We start from the raw sequence: 14364 nt of genomic DNA, 5'->3' as shown, positions 1-14364 counted from the left end.
TTCCTGTATCCAACCAAACCCATGATGCACTTCTCCTTTCTCTGCCACACCTCCAGCACCGCCCCTAACAACGCCCGGCTAGTTTATAGCTCCTCCCACCTAGCTAGATAGATAGACACTGCCCTATCACTGTCCTTCCCATGGACATACCATCACAGGATTAAAAAAAAAGCTGCATGGACATGGTCATGTGACCACAGCCCAAAACGGGAGATAGGAGCAATAAAGATAAAATAAATACATTACAGAATTACAGCATACTTTATAAATTATGATTTTAAATAAAGTTGGTGCAAACTGGAAAACCCCTTTAAATTATCGACATATACAGTTGCAAGAAAAAGTATGTGAACCCTTTGGAATGATATGGATTTCTGCACAAATTGGTCATAAAATGTGATCTGATCTTCATCTAAGTCACAACAATAGACAATCACAGTCTGCTTAAACTAATAACACACAAAGAGTTAAATGTTACCATGTTTTTATTGAACACACCATGTAAACATTCACAGTGCAGGTGGAAAAAGTATGTGAACCCCTAGACTAATGACATCTCCAAGAGCTAATTGGAGTGAGGTGTCTGCCAACTGGAGTCCAATCAATGAGATGAGATTGGAGGTGTTGGTTACTGCTGCCCTGCCCTATAAAAAACACACACCAGTTCTGGGTTTGCTTTTTACAAGAAGCATTGCCTGATGTGAACGATGCCTCGCACAAAAGAGCTCTCAGAAGACCTACAATGAAGAATTGTTGACTTGCATAAAGCTGGAAAGGGTTATAAAAGTATCTCCAAAAGCCTTGCTGTTCATCAGTCCACGGTAAGACAAATTGTCTATAAATGGAGAAAGTTCAGCACTGCTGCTACTCTCCCTAGGAGCGGCCGTCCTGTAAAGATGACTGCAAGAGCACAGCGCAGACTGCTCAATGAGGTGAAGAAGAATCCTAGAGTGTCAGCTAAAGACTTACAAAAGTCTCTGGCATATGCTGACATCCCTGTTAGAGAATCTACGATACATAAAACACTAAATAAGAATGGATTTCATGGAAGGATACTACAGAGGAAGCCACTGCTGTCCAAAAAAAACATTGCTGCACGTTTACAGTTTGCACAAGAGCACCTGGATGTTCCCCAGCAGTACTGGCAAAATATTCTGTGGACAGATGAAACTAAAGTTGAGTTGTTTGGAAGAAACACACAACACTATGTGTGGAGAAAAAGAGGCACAGCACACCAACATCAAAACCTCATCCCAACTGTGAAGCATGGTGGTGGGGGCATCATGGTTTGGGGCTGCTTTACTGCGTTAGGGCCTGGATTGATTGCTATCATCGAAGGAAAAATGAATTCCCAAGTTTATCAAGACATTTTGCAGGAGAACTTAAGGCCATCTGTCCACCAACTGAGGCTCAACAGAAGATGGGTGTTGCAACAGGACAACGACCCAAAGCATAGAAGTAAATCAACAACAGAATGGCTTAAACAGAAGACAATCCGCCTTCTGGAGTGGCCCAGTCAGAGTCCTGACCTCAACCCGATTGAGATGCTGTGGCATGACCTCAAGAAAGAGATTCACACCAGACATCCCAAGAATATTACAGAACTGAAACACTTCTGTAAAGGGGAATGGTCAAGAATTACTCCTGACCGTTGTGCACGTCTGATCTGCAACTACAGGAAACGTTTGGTTGCAGTTATTGGTCCCAAAGGAGGTTCAACCAGTTATTAAATCCAAGGGTTCACATACTTTTTCCACCTGCACTGTGAATGTTTACATGGTGTGTTCAATAAAAACATGGTAACATTTAATTCTTTCTGTGTTATTAGTTTAAGCCAACTGTGATTGTCTATTGTTGTGACTTAGATGAAGATCAGATCACATTTTATGACCAATTTGTGCAGAAATCCATATCATTCCAAAGGGTTCACATACTTTTTCTTGCAACTGTATGTTGTTATAGAAGGATTTACCTGTAACTTCCAGGTGTGTTCTCACACAACGCTCCATTCTGACAACCGAGCGCCGTCCCGCCATAAAGCTGACATTCATTCACATCTTCAGCACAGGTTTGCCCCTTAATAATGTAGAGACAATATAGATTACATGGGTTGGAGTTCCCACCCTTCCCCCAATGTTTTTTGGTTCAGAAACTTTAATTTTTCTTTGAGAGGTGCCCCACACATAACCCGGGGAAGGGAAGGGGGGCGATAAGGTAAGTGAGCAGCACATTAGTTGCAATGATGGCTTCCCCTCCCCACAGGATTTTTGAACAAGGTGTAGATTTTTTGATAACATTTTGGTGTGTATACTGTATAACTTCATGTGTTCTTTTATATGCACTTTAGATTTCGATTGAATCCATTGTTTTCTTTACTTTTTTTTTATGTATATTGAGTATATGCTTTTTCACTTTTTTATTACATTTTTAAAACTTTTTTTTTTCATTTACAGTGTTAGAATTATTTTTTTTAATCTAAATTTTAATACCAGTAATGAACATTTTTGTAGTGAGCTACGCACCCCTCCCTTCCCCTTAAAGGGATTGTCTCATCATAGACAATGGGGTAATATCACTAGGAGAACCACGCCGAGAACAGAGCGGGGAGAATGGTTCCTGGAGGACCCGGATTTCCCGGGTTACGGCCATCACCAAGTGCTCTCCCCATGCAAGTAACTGGGAGCGCACAGCGCTTGCGCAGCTACAACTCCCATTTATTTCTATGGGGCCGACGGAAATAGCCGAGCCAGCGCTCGGCTATTTTCGGCGGCCCCATAGAAATGAATGGAGGGTGGCTGCGCATGCGCAGTGCGCCCTCCACCACCTTTCCCCGCTCCATTCTCGGTGTAGATGCAGGTCCCAGAGATGGGACCCGCACCTATCAGACAATGGGGACATATCCTATTGATACACCTCCATTGTCTGTGATGGGACAATCCCTTTAATTTTTTACCAGGTACAGCTCCATATATGTTATAGTGGCTGTGCCTGGTACTGCAGCTCAAGTGAACAGGACACAGATGCAGTACCATGCACACCCATTAAAAAATGAAACTGTGCCTGGTAAACAATGCAGGGGATGTCGCCCTCACCAGAGCACCACGGCTCCTTCGATCAGCTAATCAGAGGGTGTGCTGGGAGTTGGATCCCTACCAATCTGCTACTGGTGCCATATCTCAAGGACAAGCCATGATCAATATCAAAGTCCCAGAAAAACCCTTTAGGAGATGGAGTAGTCATGGACAAGACTTTTTCAGGGTGGTTCTCCGCTTTGGACATGTCCTATGTGTTTGTAGGGTCCCTTTACAATAAGCAGAACACTCCTGGTGGGATCCCCAGTGATCAGGTCTGTGGAGGTGTTCACTTTGAGGTCTGGACTTGAGCTTTAACTGGCCTAGTACTATTATAGGTGATGGGTGCCTGAGCCATAGTCCCTCACCTTACTTGTTTCTCAAGTATTTGCTTGAGGCTCACTCAAGTAGTTTTATCTGGAGAAATTCTACCAGGAGCAGGAGCTCTGATATGTGCTTCCTCTCCTCTCTGTATCTCAACAGTAACTCCCGTCCTGGCAGGAAGCAGAAACAGCCCACACCTACCAAGAAGGAAGGAACAGGGTGGTTAGACCTGTTCCTGCCAACCATATTTCCTACTAGAACTTACCGCCAAAACATACAATTACAGTACATAACAATACATAACTATATAAAATACATCTGCAGATACCCCCAGGTCTGGGGTACTGCACATACGGCTTCATCATCTGGGGTATAAGAATCTATTGTTCGAGAGAAATGTTACCATTACCATTTCATTATTTTTGAGTTTGCCTGAATTTTCTGTCTCCTGCTCTGTCATTTGTCTCAAATACACACGACTGCCTTTCCAAGAAGAAATGTCCCAAGAATTTTTTTCACTTGACACTGGTTTGGTCATTACCTGCCAGTTACTGGAGCACAGACAAAAGAAGGAATCCAAGAGATTGAGGCACGTTCCGGAATTCTGGCAGGTATTACTATTGCACGCCTTCTGGCTGATTTTCTGTAATAAAAAAATAAAAGTAAGTTTTCTTCTCTGACATGCTAGAAGGAGAGGTAGAATAATACATAATAATATGGGGATTCTCTAGGGAGGCCATATTGGATGCACACATTGCCTTCCTGTATCGTCGCTTCTTTATGGCAGTTGCAATGAATGGGAGTTTATGGTCAGAGAGCAATACTGCCCCCCCCCCCAGTCTATTGGAGCAACAGGTACCAGTGGCTCCTGATGTAGTAGAGAAGACCCTTTATTTCAATGGGTACCGTGTACAGTAATAATAAATTTCCCCTGCAATAGCCTCATGTACGTCACTGATTTCTACATATCACATAGAAAACAGATAGTGGACCAAGATCGTTGCATTGATCCGTCACCTGCTCTTTGAATGCATCTGATGCTTATTCTGACCTGAACTCTGATATGGCCATCATTAGTACCAAGGCAGAACCTGCTTTCATTGCTTAATGCTATTGTTTGCCATTGATGGTAGCAGGGGCGTTGCTAGGTTAAAACATTCGGGGCCTGGGCCCCTGATGTTTTGTCCCAGGCCCCGAATGTCCTGCCTGCCTGCTAGATACAACTGTATTGCCATCCACAGGACGGCAATACAATTGAATTAAATGCGGTGGAAGAGCTGGAGGACCTGTGGTGACATCACAGGTCATGTGACCAGTGGTTGAGAAGGACCTGCGATTATGTCACCATCATGTGAGGTAAGTGAAGGGAGAGGCAGAGCAATGCTGGGAGTTGTGGTTATTTAACTGGGACTGTATGTTAGGGCTGAAGGGAGGGATGTTTTTTACATGGAACATTGTTTGTTGGAGGTGGCTAGGGAGGGGGTCATGTTATTTACATGGGACTGTATGTTGATAGTAGCTGTAGGAGGGAGTGATGTTATTTACATGGACCTGTATGTTGGAGGGGGCTGGGTGTTGTTATTTACATGGGACTCTATGTTTAAGGCGGCTGTGGTAGGGGATTATGTTATTTACATGGGACTGTATGTTGGAGGGGGCTGGGGCAGGGGGATGTTATTTACATGAGACTGTATGGTGGAGGCGGGAATATAACAACAAGGGGCACTGCAAATCCAGGGGACATTATAGGTGTTCTTATTACTACTAAGGGCTCTATAGGAGGGACTTATAGATCTGCCTTATTTCTACTAAGAGCACTATGGGGGGCCTTCTTACTACTGAGGGGTCTGTAGAGAGCTTTATTACCACTGGGGAACAATAGACGACCTTATTTGTACTGGGGGCTCTGTGAGGGTATTATTAATACTGGAGGGCTCTTCTACTAATGGGGGCACTCTTGGGGAGCATTATCACGGTTGGGGGCACTGTAGGGGGCAGTATTATTATGGGGGCACTAATTTTTCTTCAGGAGCGTATCTGGGGATATTGGGGGGCACAGCGAGTAGCAGGATAACAATGTTGGGACTCCAGGTTGGGGGATGATGATAGAAATGTGAGGAAGCTAAGATGTCTGTGTGTCACACTCTGCAGAGACGAGGCGGCTGAGAGAAGTCCGGACCGAATGGAGAAGATGATAACAGAGAAGATCTAGATTGCAGGAGACGTCACCTGGAAGCCCCTGGATGTGAGAGGCATGTGCTGCTGTATAGCAAGTACAGCAAAATGCATTGTGTGGGGGGAGGGGGTGGGCGATTTAGAAAACTGGGCCATATTCATTGGGGCTTGGGCCATATCACAGGAGGATATCCAGCATCTGTATGACCGTCACCATGCCAGAGTGGCCGCCTATATCACAGCAAGGGGAGATGCCACACAGTATTAATGTGACCCTGCTTTATCATATACCCTGCTGCAGAACCCAAAATAAAGGGGGCACCGCCTTGTGTGATCATCACTTATGGAGAACCACTAGCAGTTTATACTTTGTCAGTCTCAGCTTAATCATAGTAGGTTTTCCAGATGTTTTTTTTTTTCCATTTTCCAGTAGTGTAGTTTACGCTCATTAATATCTTACCTCTTGCAGTTGTTGAACTCGATTTTCAATATCAATTAACTAGGGGAAAAAATGAACAGGTGATGAGAGTAATGCATGCAAAAGGACAGAGGCTTTATATCGATGGCTATCCTCAATGTGTTCCCATCCCCAGGACCCCTATAGATCAACAGAATGAGGGTGCACCAGCTTTGGCCCCTTCATTGCAGTACTTGCTAAATTTTTCGCCTTCTACTGAAGCTTAGTTTCATTCACTTGACTTGGAGACATACAGAGTTACAATAAGACCCATAAACTTGTATGGGTGCTTGTGTCTATGTAGAGCTCAGAGCTTGCATGAAACCCTAAAAGACTTTTATGAATATGGCCTTTGTCCCTTGCAAGATTAAAGCTGGATGCAGTAAAGGTATACAATGCCAGGAATGGGAAGCTTTTGAATTATATTAACCACATAACAATTGTCAAAGCAACATCAGTAATAACCACGCACCTTGCTGTCGAGTCTAGCAATTTGGTTTGTAACAGTCTGATTATTTCCAAGAACACTGGCTTTTAACGCAGCAATTTCTTCTTTATTTTTATGTATCTAGAAATAAAAGTGAATATTATTAGGAGTCACAAAAAATGTATCCATGCTATAAAAGAAAAATCGATTAGTGGTCGCCAGACAGCTCTGGTTCTGCTTATCTCCAGACAGACAGCATAAAAAAGTGCATTGTGCAACTCTATATGAGCCCGATAATAGCTTCATACAAAAATAAGCCATAATACGGTCATGTGTATGAGGTCCAAGCGTCCATGGTGTCCTCAACCTTCAAAATGTTCAGAAAATTGGGAGATATAAACAGCTGAAGATCCTTCCCCACAGTTCACATCACTTCAAGAAGGCTTCTTTGCCAATATTGATTGTTAAAGGGAACCCATCATGTTGTGATGTCCTATCTGCAGGCAGCATGTTATGGACCAGGAGAAGCTGAGCAGATTGATATATCGTTTTGTGATAAAATATTCTGTGTAACTTGTAGTTTCATCATTTAAATCTCTGATCTTTCACTGCTTAGGAGTCCAATGGGCGGTCCTATTAGTGATTGACAGGTAACGCTATATGCAAGTCATACAGCGAAATGCTGTCCATCACTGATAGGACCGCCTCCTTGACTCCAATGCAGAGAAAGAGCAGAGATGAGAGTCTCTTCTCATAGACCACGCATCAATCTGCTCAGCTTCTCCTGCTCTGCATTTCATGGTGACAGGTTCACCTTAAAGGGACCTTTCTATCAATTTTTGTATCACTTATTAACAGCCTATATGTGAATATTTTATGTAGTTCTTTTTATAAAAAACAGCTAGAGGTTTTCTGGATATAATTTTTTAAGGTCACTCTATGTATTCTACAGTACTTCCTTTCCTCGCTCTTTACAGCTTACCTAAACTTACAAACTTTGCATTAATCAATAGTACACTCAGTGTAAATCAGTAATAACACTATTTCTGTCCATTATATGACTTGTATCTGAGATTGTTTTTGGCAATTTACCCCTCTGTATGATATATCTTTAGTTTGCGTTTTCCCAGAGATTGTGGGTGGAGACAAGCTCCCATACACTGCCCACAGAAAGTAGAGGAGAATCTGCCTGCTAACCTTCTCTTACTCAAAAGCAGCCCCAGGATCATGGAGGACATTACAGAGAGGTACTGACCTGCGTGGATGTGAATATAGTACTTGGGCTGAGACAGAAACTGTTCATGCTATCTCTCTTGCTGTGCCTGTCTCCGAGTTCCTGCTCACCTCCCCCCCTCCACTCTCCATAACCTTGTACTGACATGTATAATCTGATCCTTCAGTCAGCTCCTCCATCTTAGTTGGTTTCAAGAGAAATTTCAAAGAGAAAAGCATTTAGCAATAGGGGGGAGTGCAAACAGCTGATAACAGAAGGACTAGACATTTCTCTCTGATAAGATATATTACAAAGTGTCTTATTGCTTTGTGCAAAGTTGTGTGAAATGTTAGGTTGTGTCCACATCTGCATTTGGTAAATCCGGTAGTCTGTTCTGAAATTTTCAATGGAACAGTACTGCCAAAATGAAAAAGAAAAACAGCCAAGAATTCAAAAAAAAAAGTTTTCTATGAAAATTGAGTTAAAAAAATACCCTTTTCTAATGTAAGTGTCCCTTTAAGGAACGTGTCTGGGAGGAGAGGACTGCAGCCTTCTCCATACCTGTCAAGGAAGTGATAAAAACAATTAGAAGACAGAGATATTTATATAATCATTAGTGGCAGCCTTATCTCTCTCCTCCATGATAACAGTATCTGGCATTATGGTGCCCGTTTCTTTCCATGCTGCCAGCTGATAGAGAAGTCTACATGTAAAAGTGATGCAAGGTTGGTTACAGTATTATAAACTATGGGACAATATCTGCAGAAAGACTGGTTCAGTAAAACAGCTCTGTGTCAGCAGGTTACATTATAAGTAAATGTTTCACCTAAACAATGATAGCAAGTAGAGAGCTTGAAAACTGTGCGGAATCCACAGTAACACCATAACAGAGCCAACTACAATGGTGCCATAATGAAGCCATTTACCGTACCACTATAACAGAGTCAAGAACATAACCACCATAACAAAGGCACCTACACAACTGCCAAAATGGAGGAAACTACAGAGCCATTATAAAAGAGCCAACCACAGCACCGCCATAACAGAGCCAACCACAGCACCGCCATAACAGACCAAACACAGAACCACCATAACAGAGCCAACCACAGAACCACCATAACAGAGCCAACCACAGAACCACCATAACAGAGCCAACCACAGAACCACCATAACAGAGCCAACTACAGAACCATCATAACAGAGCCAACTACAGAACCATCATAACAGAGCCAACTACAATGGTACCATAATGAGGCCATCTACAGCACCACTATAACAGAGTCAAGAACAGTTCTAACGTAACAGAGGCAACTATAGAACCACTATAATAGAGCCGGCCACAGAACTATCATAGCAGAGCTGACAACAGTAACACCATAGTGAAGGCAACTACAGTATCACCACAAAAGAGTCAACTACAAAACCACCACAACAGAGGAGTTAACTATAGTAGCCCCATAATGAAGCCAACTGTACCACTGTAAAAGAGCCAACCACAGTAGTACTATACTGTGTACTAACCGTCACACCAGAGCCAACTACAGTAGTACTATACTGAAGCCAACTAAATTACTGCCACAACAGTGTAAACTACAGAACAACATAACAGAGTCAACCATAGTAGCACCATAATGTAGCCAATTACAACATCAGTACGACAGATCCAGGTATAGAGCCATCATAACAGAGCTAACTATTGTAGCATTATAAAGGAGCCAATTACAGAACCACCATCACAGAGCCAACTACAGTACCACTGTAACATAACCAACTACAGTACCACTGTAACATAACCAACTAGAGTACCACTGTAACATAACCAACTACAGTGCCAACACAGCAGAGCCAACAGCAAAACAACCATAACAGAGCTAGCTGCAGAACCACCATAATAGAGCCAAATACAGCAACACCATAGCAGAGGCAACTACACTTCCACCAAACCAGAGCCAACTACAGTACCATCATAACAGAGCCAACCACAGAACCATCATAACAGAGCCAACCACAGAACCATCATAACAGAGACAACCACAGAACCATCATAACAGAGCCAACTATACAACCACCAAAACAGAGCCAACCATAGAACCACCTTAATAGAGCTAACTACAGTACCACCAAACCAAACCAAACAATGCCATAAAACCAAACCCAACCACCATAACAGAGCCAACAATAGTACCACCGTAACAGAGCCAGACACAGTAGCATCATAACAGAGCCAACCAGAGAACCGCTATAACAAAACCAACCATAGAAACACGAGAACAGAGCCAACCAGAGTACAGCTAAAAGAGTCATCCACACTTCCCCCATAACAGTGCCAGCAATAGAGCCAAAACAGTGTCAGCCTTGGAACCTCATAGCATCCATAACACTGCCAACCACATTACTCCTACTAGGGGCAGCAATAGTACCACCATAAGAGTTGCCACAACAGAGTCTGATTGAAGCCCATAGAAACCCCCATATAGCGAGCTACAGCGCCAAACCCATTGCTCGCTACAATATTAGACGCAGCCCATAGACATACAGTATCTGCCTATGGCACTGACATATACACATAATTCAGCAGCATTCATGGTAATTAGAAAGTGAACATTATCTCGTTACCTGAGACAGAAGTTCAGTCAGATCGTCATCATTCATTTTAATTTTCCCATAGGAACTGGTTTTGAATTCAATATTTTTCGTTTGGCTTACAGAAAATATTAAATTTCCATTTTCAGATGACATTCGGGGCCTATAATAGAAGGAATATATAAAATATAAAGTATAATAAACTAAAAGAGATTTTATTATATTGCATTGATCTTTGCTAGAGTTCGGTGAATGGCAAACACAGAGTTACGATCAGAAGAAGAACTTCCAGATTAAACATTGCTTCTGAGGTAATGGAAAATCACACTGAATTCCCCTGCTCTGCTCTGCTTTGCTGGGATTTGTAGTTCCAGACTAGCTTTACTTAAAGGGGTTGTCTCACATCCGCAAATAGCATTTATCATGTAGAGAAAGTTGATACAAGGCACTTACTAATGTATTGTGATTGTCCATGCCGCCTTTGCTGTCTGGATTCACACTGGCTCAGTGGTTAGCACTGGTACCTTGCAGGGCTGGGGTCCTAGGTTCAAATATGACCAAGGACAACATATGCATGGAGTTTGTAGGTTCTCCCCATGTTTGCATGGGTTTCCTCCAGGTACTCCGGTTTTCTTTCCACACTCCAAAGGCAAACTGATAGGGAGTGTGATCCCCAATGGGTACAGCTTGATGCTACTGTCTGTAAAGCGCTGCGGAATATAGTAGTGCTATATACGTGTGTAAAATAAATAAATAAAAATGATGCATTGCTCATTTCCATTGTTACGACCACCCTGCAATCCATCAGTGGTAGCCGTGCTTGCACACTATAGGAAAAAGCACGTAGGCTGGTGCTTTTCCCATAGTGTGCAAGCATGACCACTGCTGCTGGATTGCAAGGTGGTCATAACCATAGAAACGAGCAGTGTAGGGGAAAGCTTGGGATCTAGTGATTACCAGTCAGTGTGGTTTACTATAAGTACAGTGACAAAAACAAAAGTTTTAGATTTTAGAAAAATTAGATTAGTGGTATACGAGTCCCTATCAGACTGGAACAGTTTCAATGGAGTCCAGGAGAAATGGGACTACTTAAAAGTGGCACTATTGAAGGCAACAGATAATTGCATTAGGCTTGTCAGTAAAAGCAAAAAAAGGAAGAGACAACTCAACAGAAGTGGCCAAAATGATTAAAAACAAAAAGATAGCATTTAGTAATTATAAAAAAACAAAAACAAGAATGACAGACAAATTTATAAGATTAGGCAGAGAAAGGCCAAGAAAGTTATAAGAGCTTCTAAAGCACAGGCAGAAGAGAAATTAGCTCAGTCAGGGGAAAAAGGCGATAAGGCATTCTTCAGATACATAAATGAAAAAAGGAAATTAAAACAAGGAATTGCCAAATTAAAAACAAAAGAAGGAAGGTATATGGAAGAAGATAAAGAACTAGCTGACTGCCTCAATGAATACGTCTGTTCAGTTTTTACAAATGAAAATGAAGGAAAAGGACCTCAGTTAGGGAGGAAGAATAATGAATCTTTTGATGCATGTGCCTTTACAGAGGAAGAAGTTCTAAGTCAGCTGTCTACAATTAATACAAATAAGTCACAGGGGCCTGATGGGATACACCCAAAGCTATTAAAAGAGCTCAGCGGTGAACTAGCAAAACAATTAGCATATTTATTTAACCAATCACTGGCAACAGGAGTCGTCCCAGAAGATTGGAAATTAGCAAATGTTGTGCCCATTCACAAGAAAGGTAGTAGGGAGGAATCGGGCAACTATAGGCCAGTAAGCCTGACATCAATAGTGGAGAAATTAATGGAAACCATACTTAAGGAGAGGATTGTGGAACATCTAAAATCCCATGGATTGAAAGATGAAAAACAGCATGGGTTTACTTCAGGGAGATCATGTCAAACTAATCTTATTGATTTTTTTGATTGGGTGACTAAAATAATAGATGGAGGAGGTGCAGTAGACATCGCTTATCTAGACTTTAGTAAGGCTTTTGAAACTGTCCCACATAGAAGGCTTATCAATAAACTGAAGTCTTTGAGCTTTGACTCCCATATTGTTGAATGGATTAGGCAGTGGCTGAGGGACAGACAACTGAGGGTTGTAGTCAATGGAGTATATTCAGACCATGGTCTTGTTACCAGTGGGGTACCTCAGGGATCTGTTCTGGGACCCATATTGTTTAATATCTTAATCAGCAAAATTGCAGAAGGCCTCGATGGTAAGGTGTGTCTTTTTGCTGATGACACAAAGATTTGTAACAGGGTTGATGTTCCTGGAGGGATACACCAAATGGAAAAGGATTTAGGAAAACTAGAGGAATGGTCAAAAATCTGGCAACTAAAATGTAATGTTAATAAGTGCAAGATAATGCACCTGGGGCGTAAAAACCCAAGAGCAAAATTTAAAATCAGTGATACAGTCCTAACCTCAGTATCTGAGGAAAGGGATTTAGGGGTCATTATTTCCGAAGACTTAAAGGTAGGCAGACAATGTCATAGAGCAGCAGGAAATGCTAGCAGAATGCTTGGGTGTATAGGGAGAGGCATTACCAGTAGAAAGAGGGAGGTGCTCATGCCGCTCTACAGAGCACTAGTGAGACCTCATTTGGAGTATTGTGCGCAGTACTGGAGACCATATCTCCAGAAGGATATTGATACTTTGGAGAGAGTTCAGAGAAGAGCTACTAAACTGGTACATGGATTGCAGGATAAAACTTATCAGGAAAGATTAAAGGACCTTAACATGTATAGCTTGGAAGAAAGACGAGACAGAGGGGATATGATAGAAACTTTTAAATACATAAAGGGAATCAACAAGGTAAAAGAGGAGAGAATATTTAAAAGAAGAAAAACTGCTACAAGAGGACATAGTTTTAAATTAGAGGGGCAAAGGTTTAAAAGTAATATCAGGAAGTATTACTTTACTGAGAGAGTAGTGGATGCATGGAATAGCCTTCCTGCAGAAGTGGTAGCTGCAAATACAGTGAAGGGGTTTAAGCATGCATGGGATAGGCATAAGGCCATCCTTCATATAAGATAGGGCCGGGGGCTATCCATAGTATTCAGTATATTGGGCAGACTAGATGGGCCAAATGGTTCTTATCTGCCGACACATTCTATGTTTCTATGTATAATGTGATGGAAAAATGAATCCAGTCAGCAAAGGAAGCAATATGGACAATCACAATACATTAGTAAGTGCCTTGTATTAACTTTCTCTTAATGATAAATGCCATTTGCTGAAGTGACAAAACCACTTTAAAGGGCTAGTAAACCTAAAGTCAGCAGCTTATGTAAAATAGTGATGATATGATAAATTCAGGACTCCAGATATATTATACCAGTCACCCTTTACCCAGCTAGAACTTGCTGATAACAGAGAACAGTAGATCGTTTATCTGCATGAATATGCATCTAAGATTTTAGTTGCAGTATTCCTCTGAATAAAATTTACCAAATCTCTACCACTTACTGGTCGGCGTTTGCATCCCTTTTCTGTCTTGTTTTCACAGGTTCTCCCAGTTGACATATTAGTCCAGAAAGTATTATTAATGCCGCTATAAGGTGCCTAGAGATGTGGCCTGGAGATAGCATGGTGCTGCTGGCTCCCTCCAGGCAGAGCTCTCAAAGCAGAAGATGTCTTAGAGGTTTATAGAGAACTGTACTTTGGTCTCTTGGGACCTGTTCATTCCCACAAAACTTGCAGAAAATAGTTAACGCTGGCTCCTGATTCATATTAATTGTTCACCTCAGCTAATGGAAAAGGACAAAGGGCTGGCTGGTTACATTTTACACACCTATGAAGACTTCATGTCTGTTAGCCATCAGCTTTATGACCTTTGCAACACATGAAGAATCCAAGAATCTTTATAACACTGCACGCATACCTTCCATATCGAAGCGAAGAAGATCCCTATTACTGCATGGTGTAACGGTGCAGTATAGTCCATACTGGATGGCGTGAAAATACAGTCCTGGATAATAAACAAAGTTGCCCCTTTCTCTATTTGTCATTTATTCGAATGTATAGCATTTAGAAGGTATTCTGAAAATTTCATAATCCCTGGTGGACTAGGTTAATGAAAGGGTTCCTTGTA

At 41.9% G+C, this 14364-nt stretch overlaps 1 protein-coding gene across 1 annotated transcript in view; it reads right to left on the bottom strand.

Annotated features, from left to right (window-relative positions):
• Positions 1-13913, bottom strand: part of CUBN (cubilin) — a 236538-nt gene extending 222625 nt beyond the window's left edge. The window contains exons 1-6 of the mRNA XM_040434511.1: positions 13740-13913; positions 10284-10413; positions 6500-6595; positions 6031-6069; positions 3937-4038; positions 1973-2076 (exon numbers count right to left, since the gene is read on the bottom strand). Of these exons, the coding sequence (XP_040290445.1) occupies positions 1973-2076; positions 3937-4038; positions 6031-6069; positions 6500-6595; positions 10284-10413; positions 13740-13861 (593 nt within the window). The 5' untranslated portion in view covers positions 13862-13913. The remainder of the gene's footprint in view (positions 1-1972; positions 2077-3936; positions 4039-6030; positions 6070-6499; positions 6596-10283; positions 10414-13739) is intronic.
• Between the last annotated feature and the right edge of the window lie 451 nt (positions 13914-14364).

Source organism: Bufo bufo, chromosome 5, assembly GCF_905171765.1.
Source record: "Bufo bufo chromosome 5, aBufBuf1.1, whole genome shotgun sequence".
NCBI lineage: Eukaryota > Metazoa > Chordata > Amphibia > Anura > Bufonidae > Bufo > Bufo bufo.
This window is presented reverse-complemented; position numbering and strand designations above follow the sequence as displayed.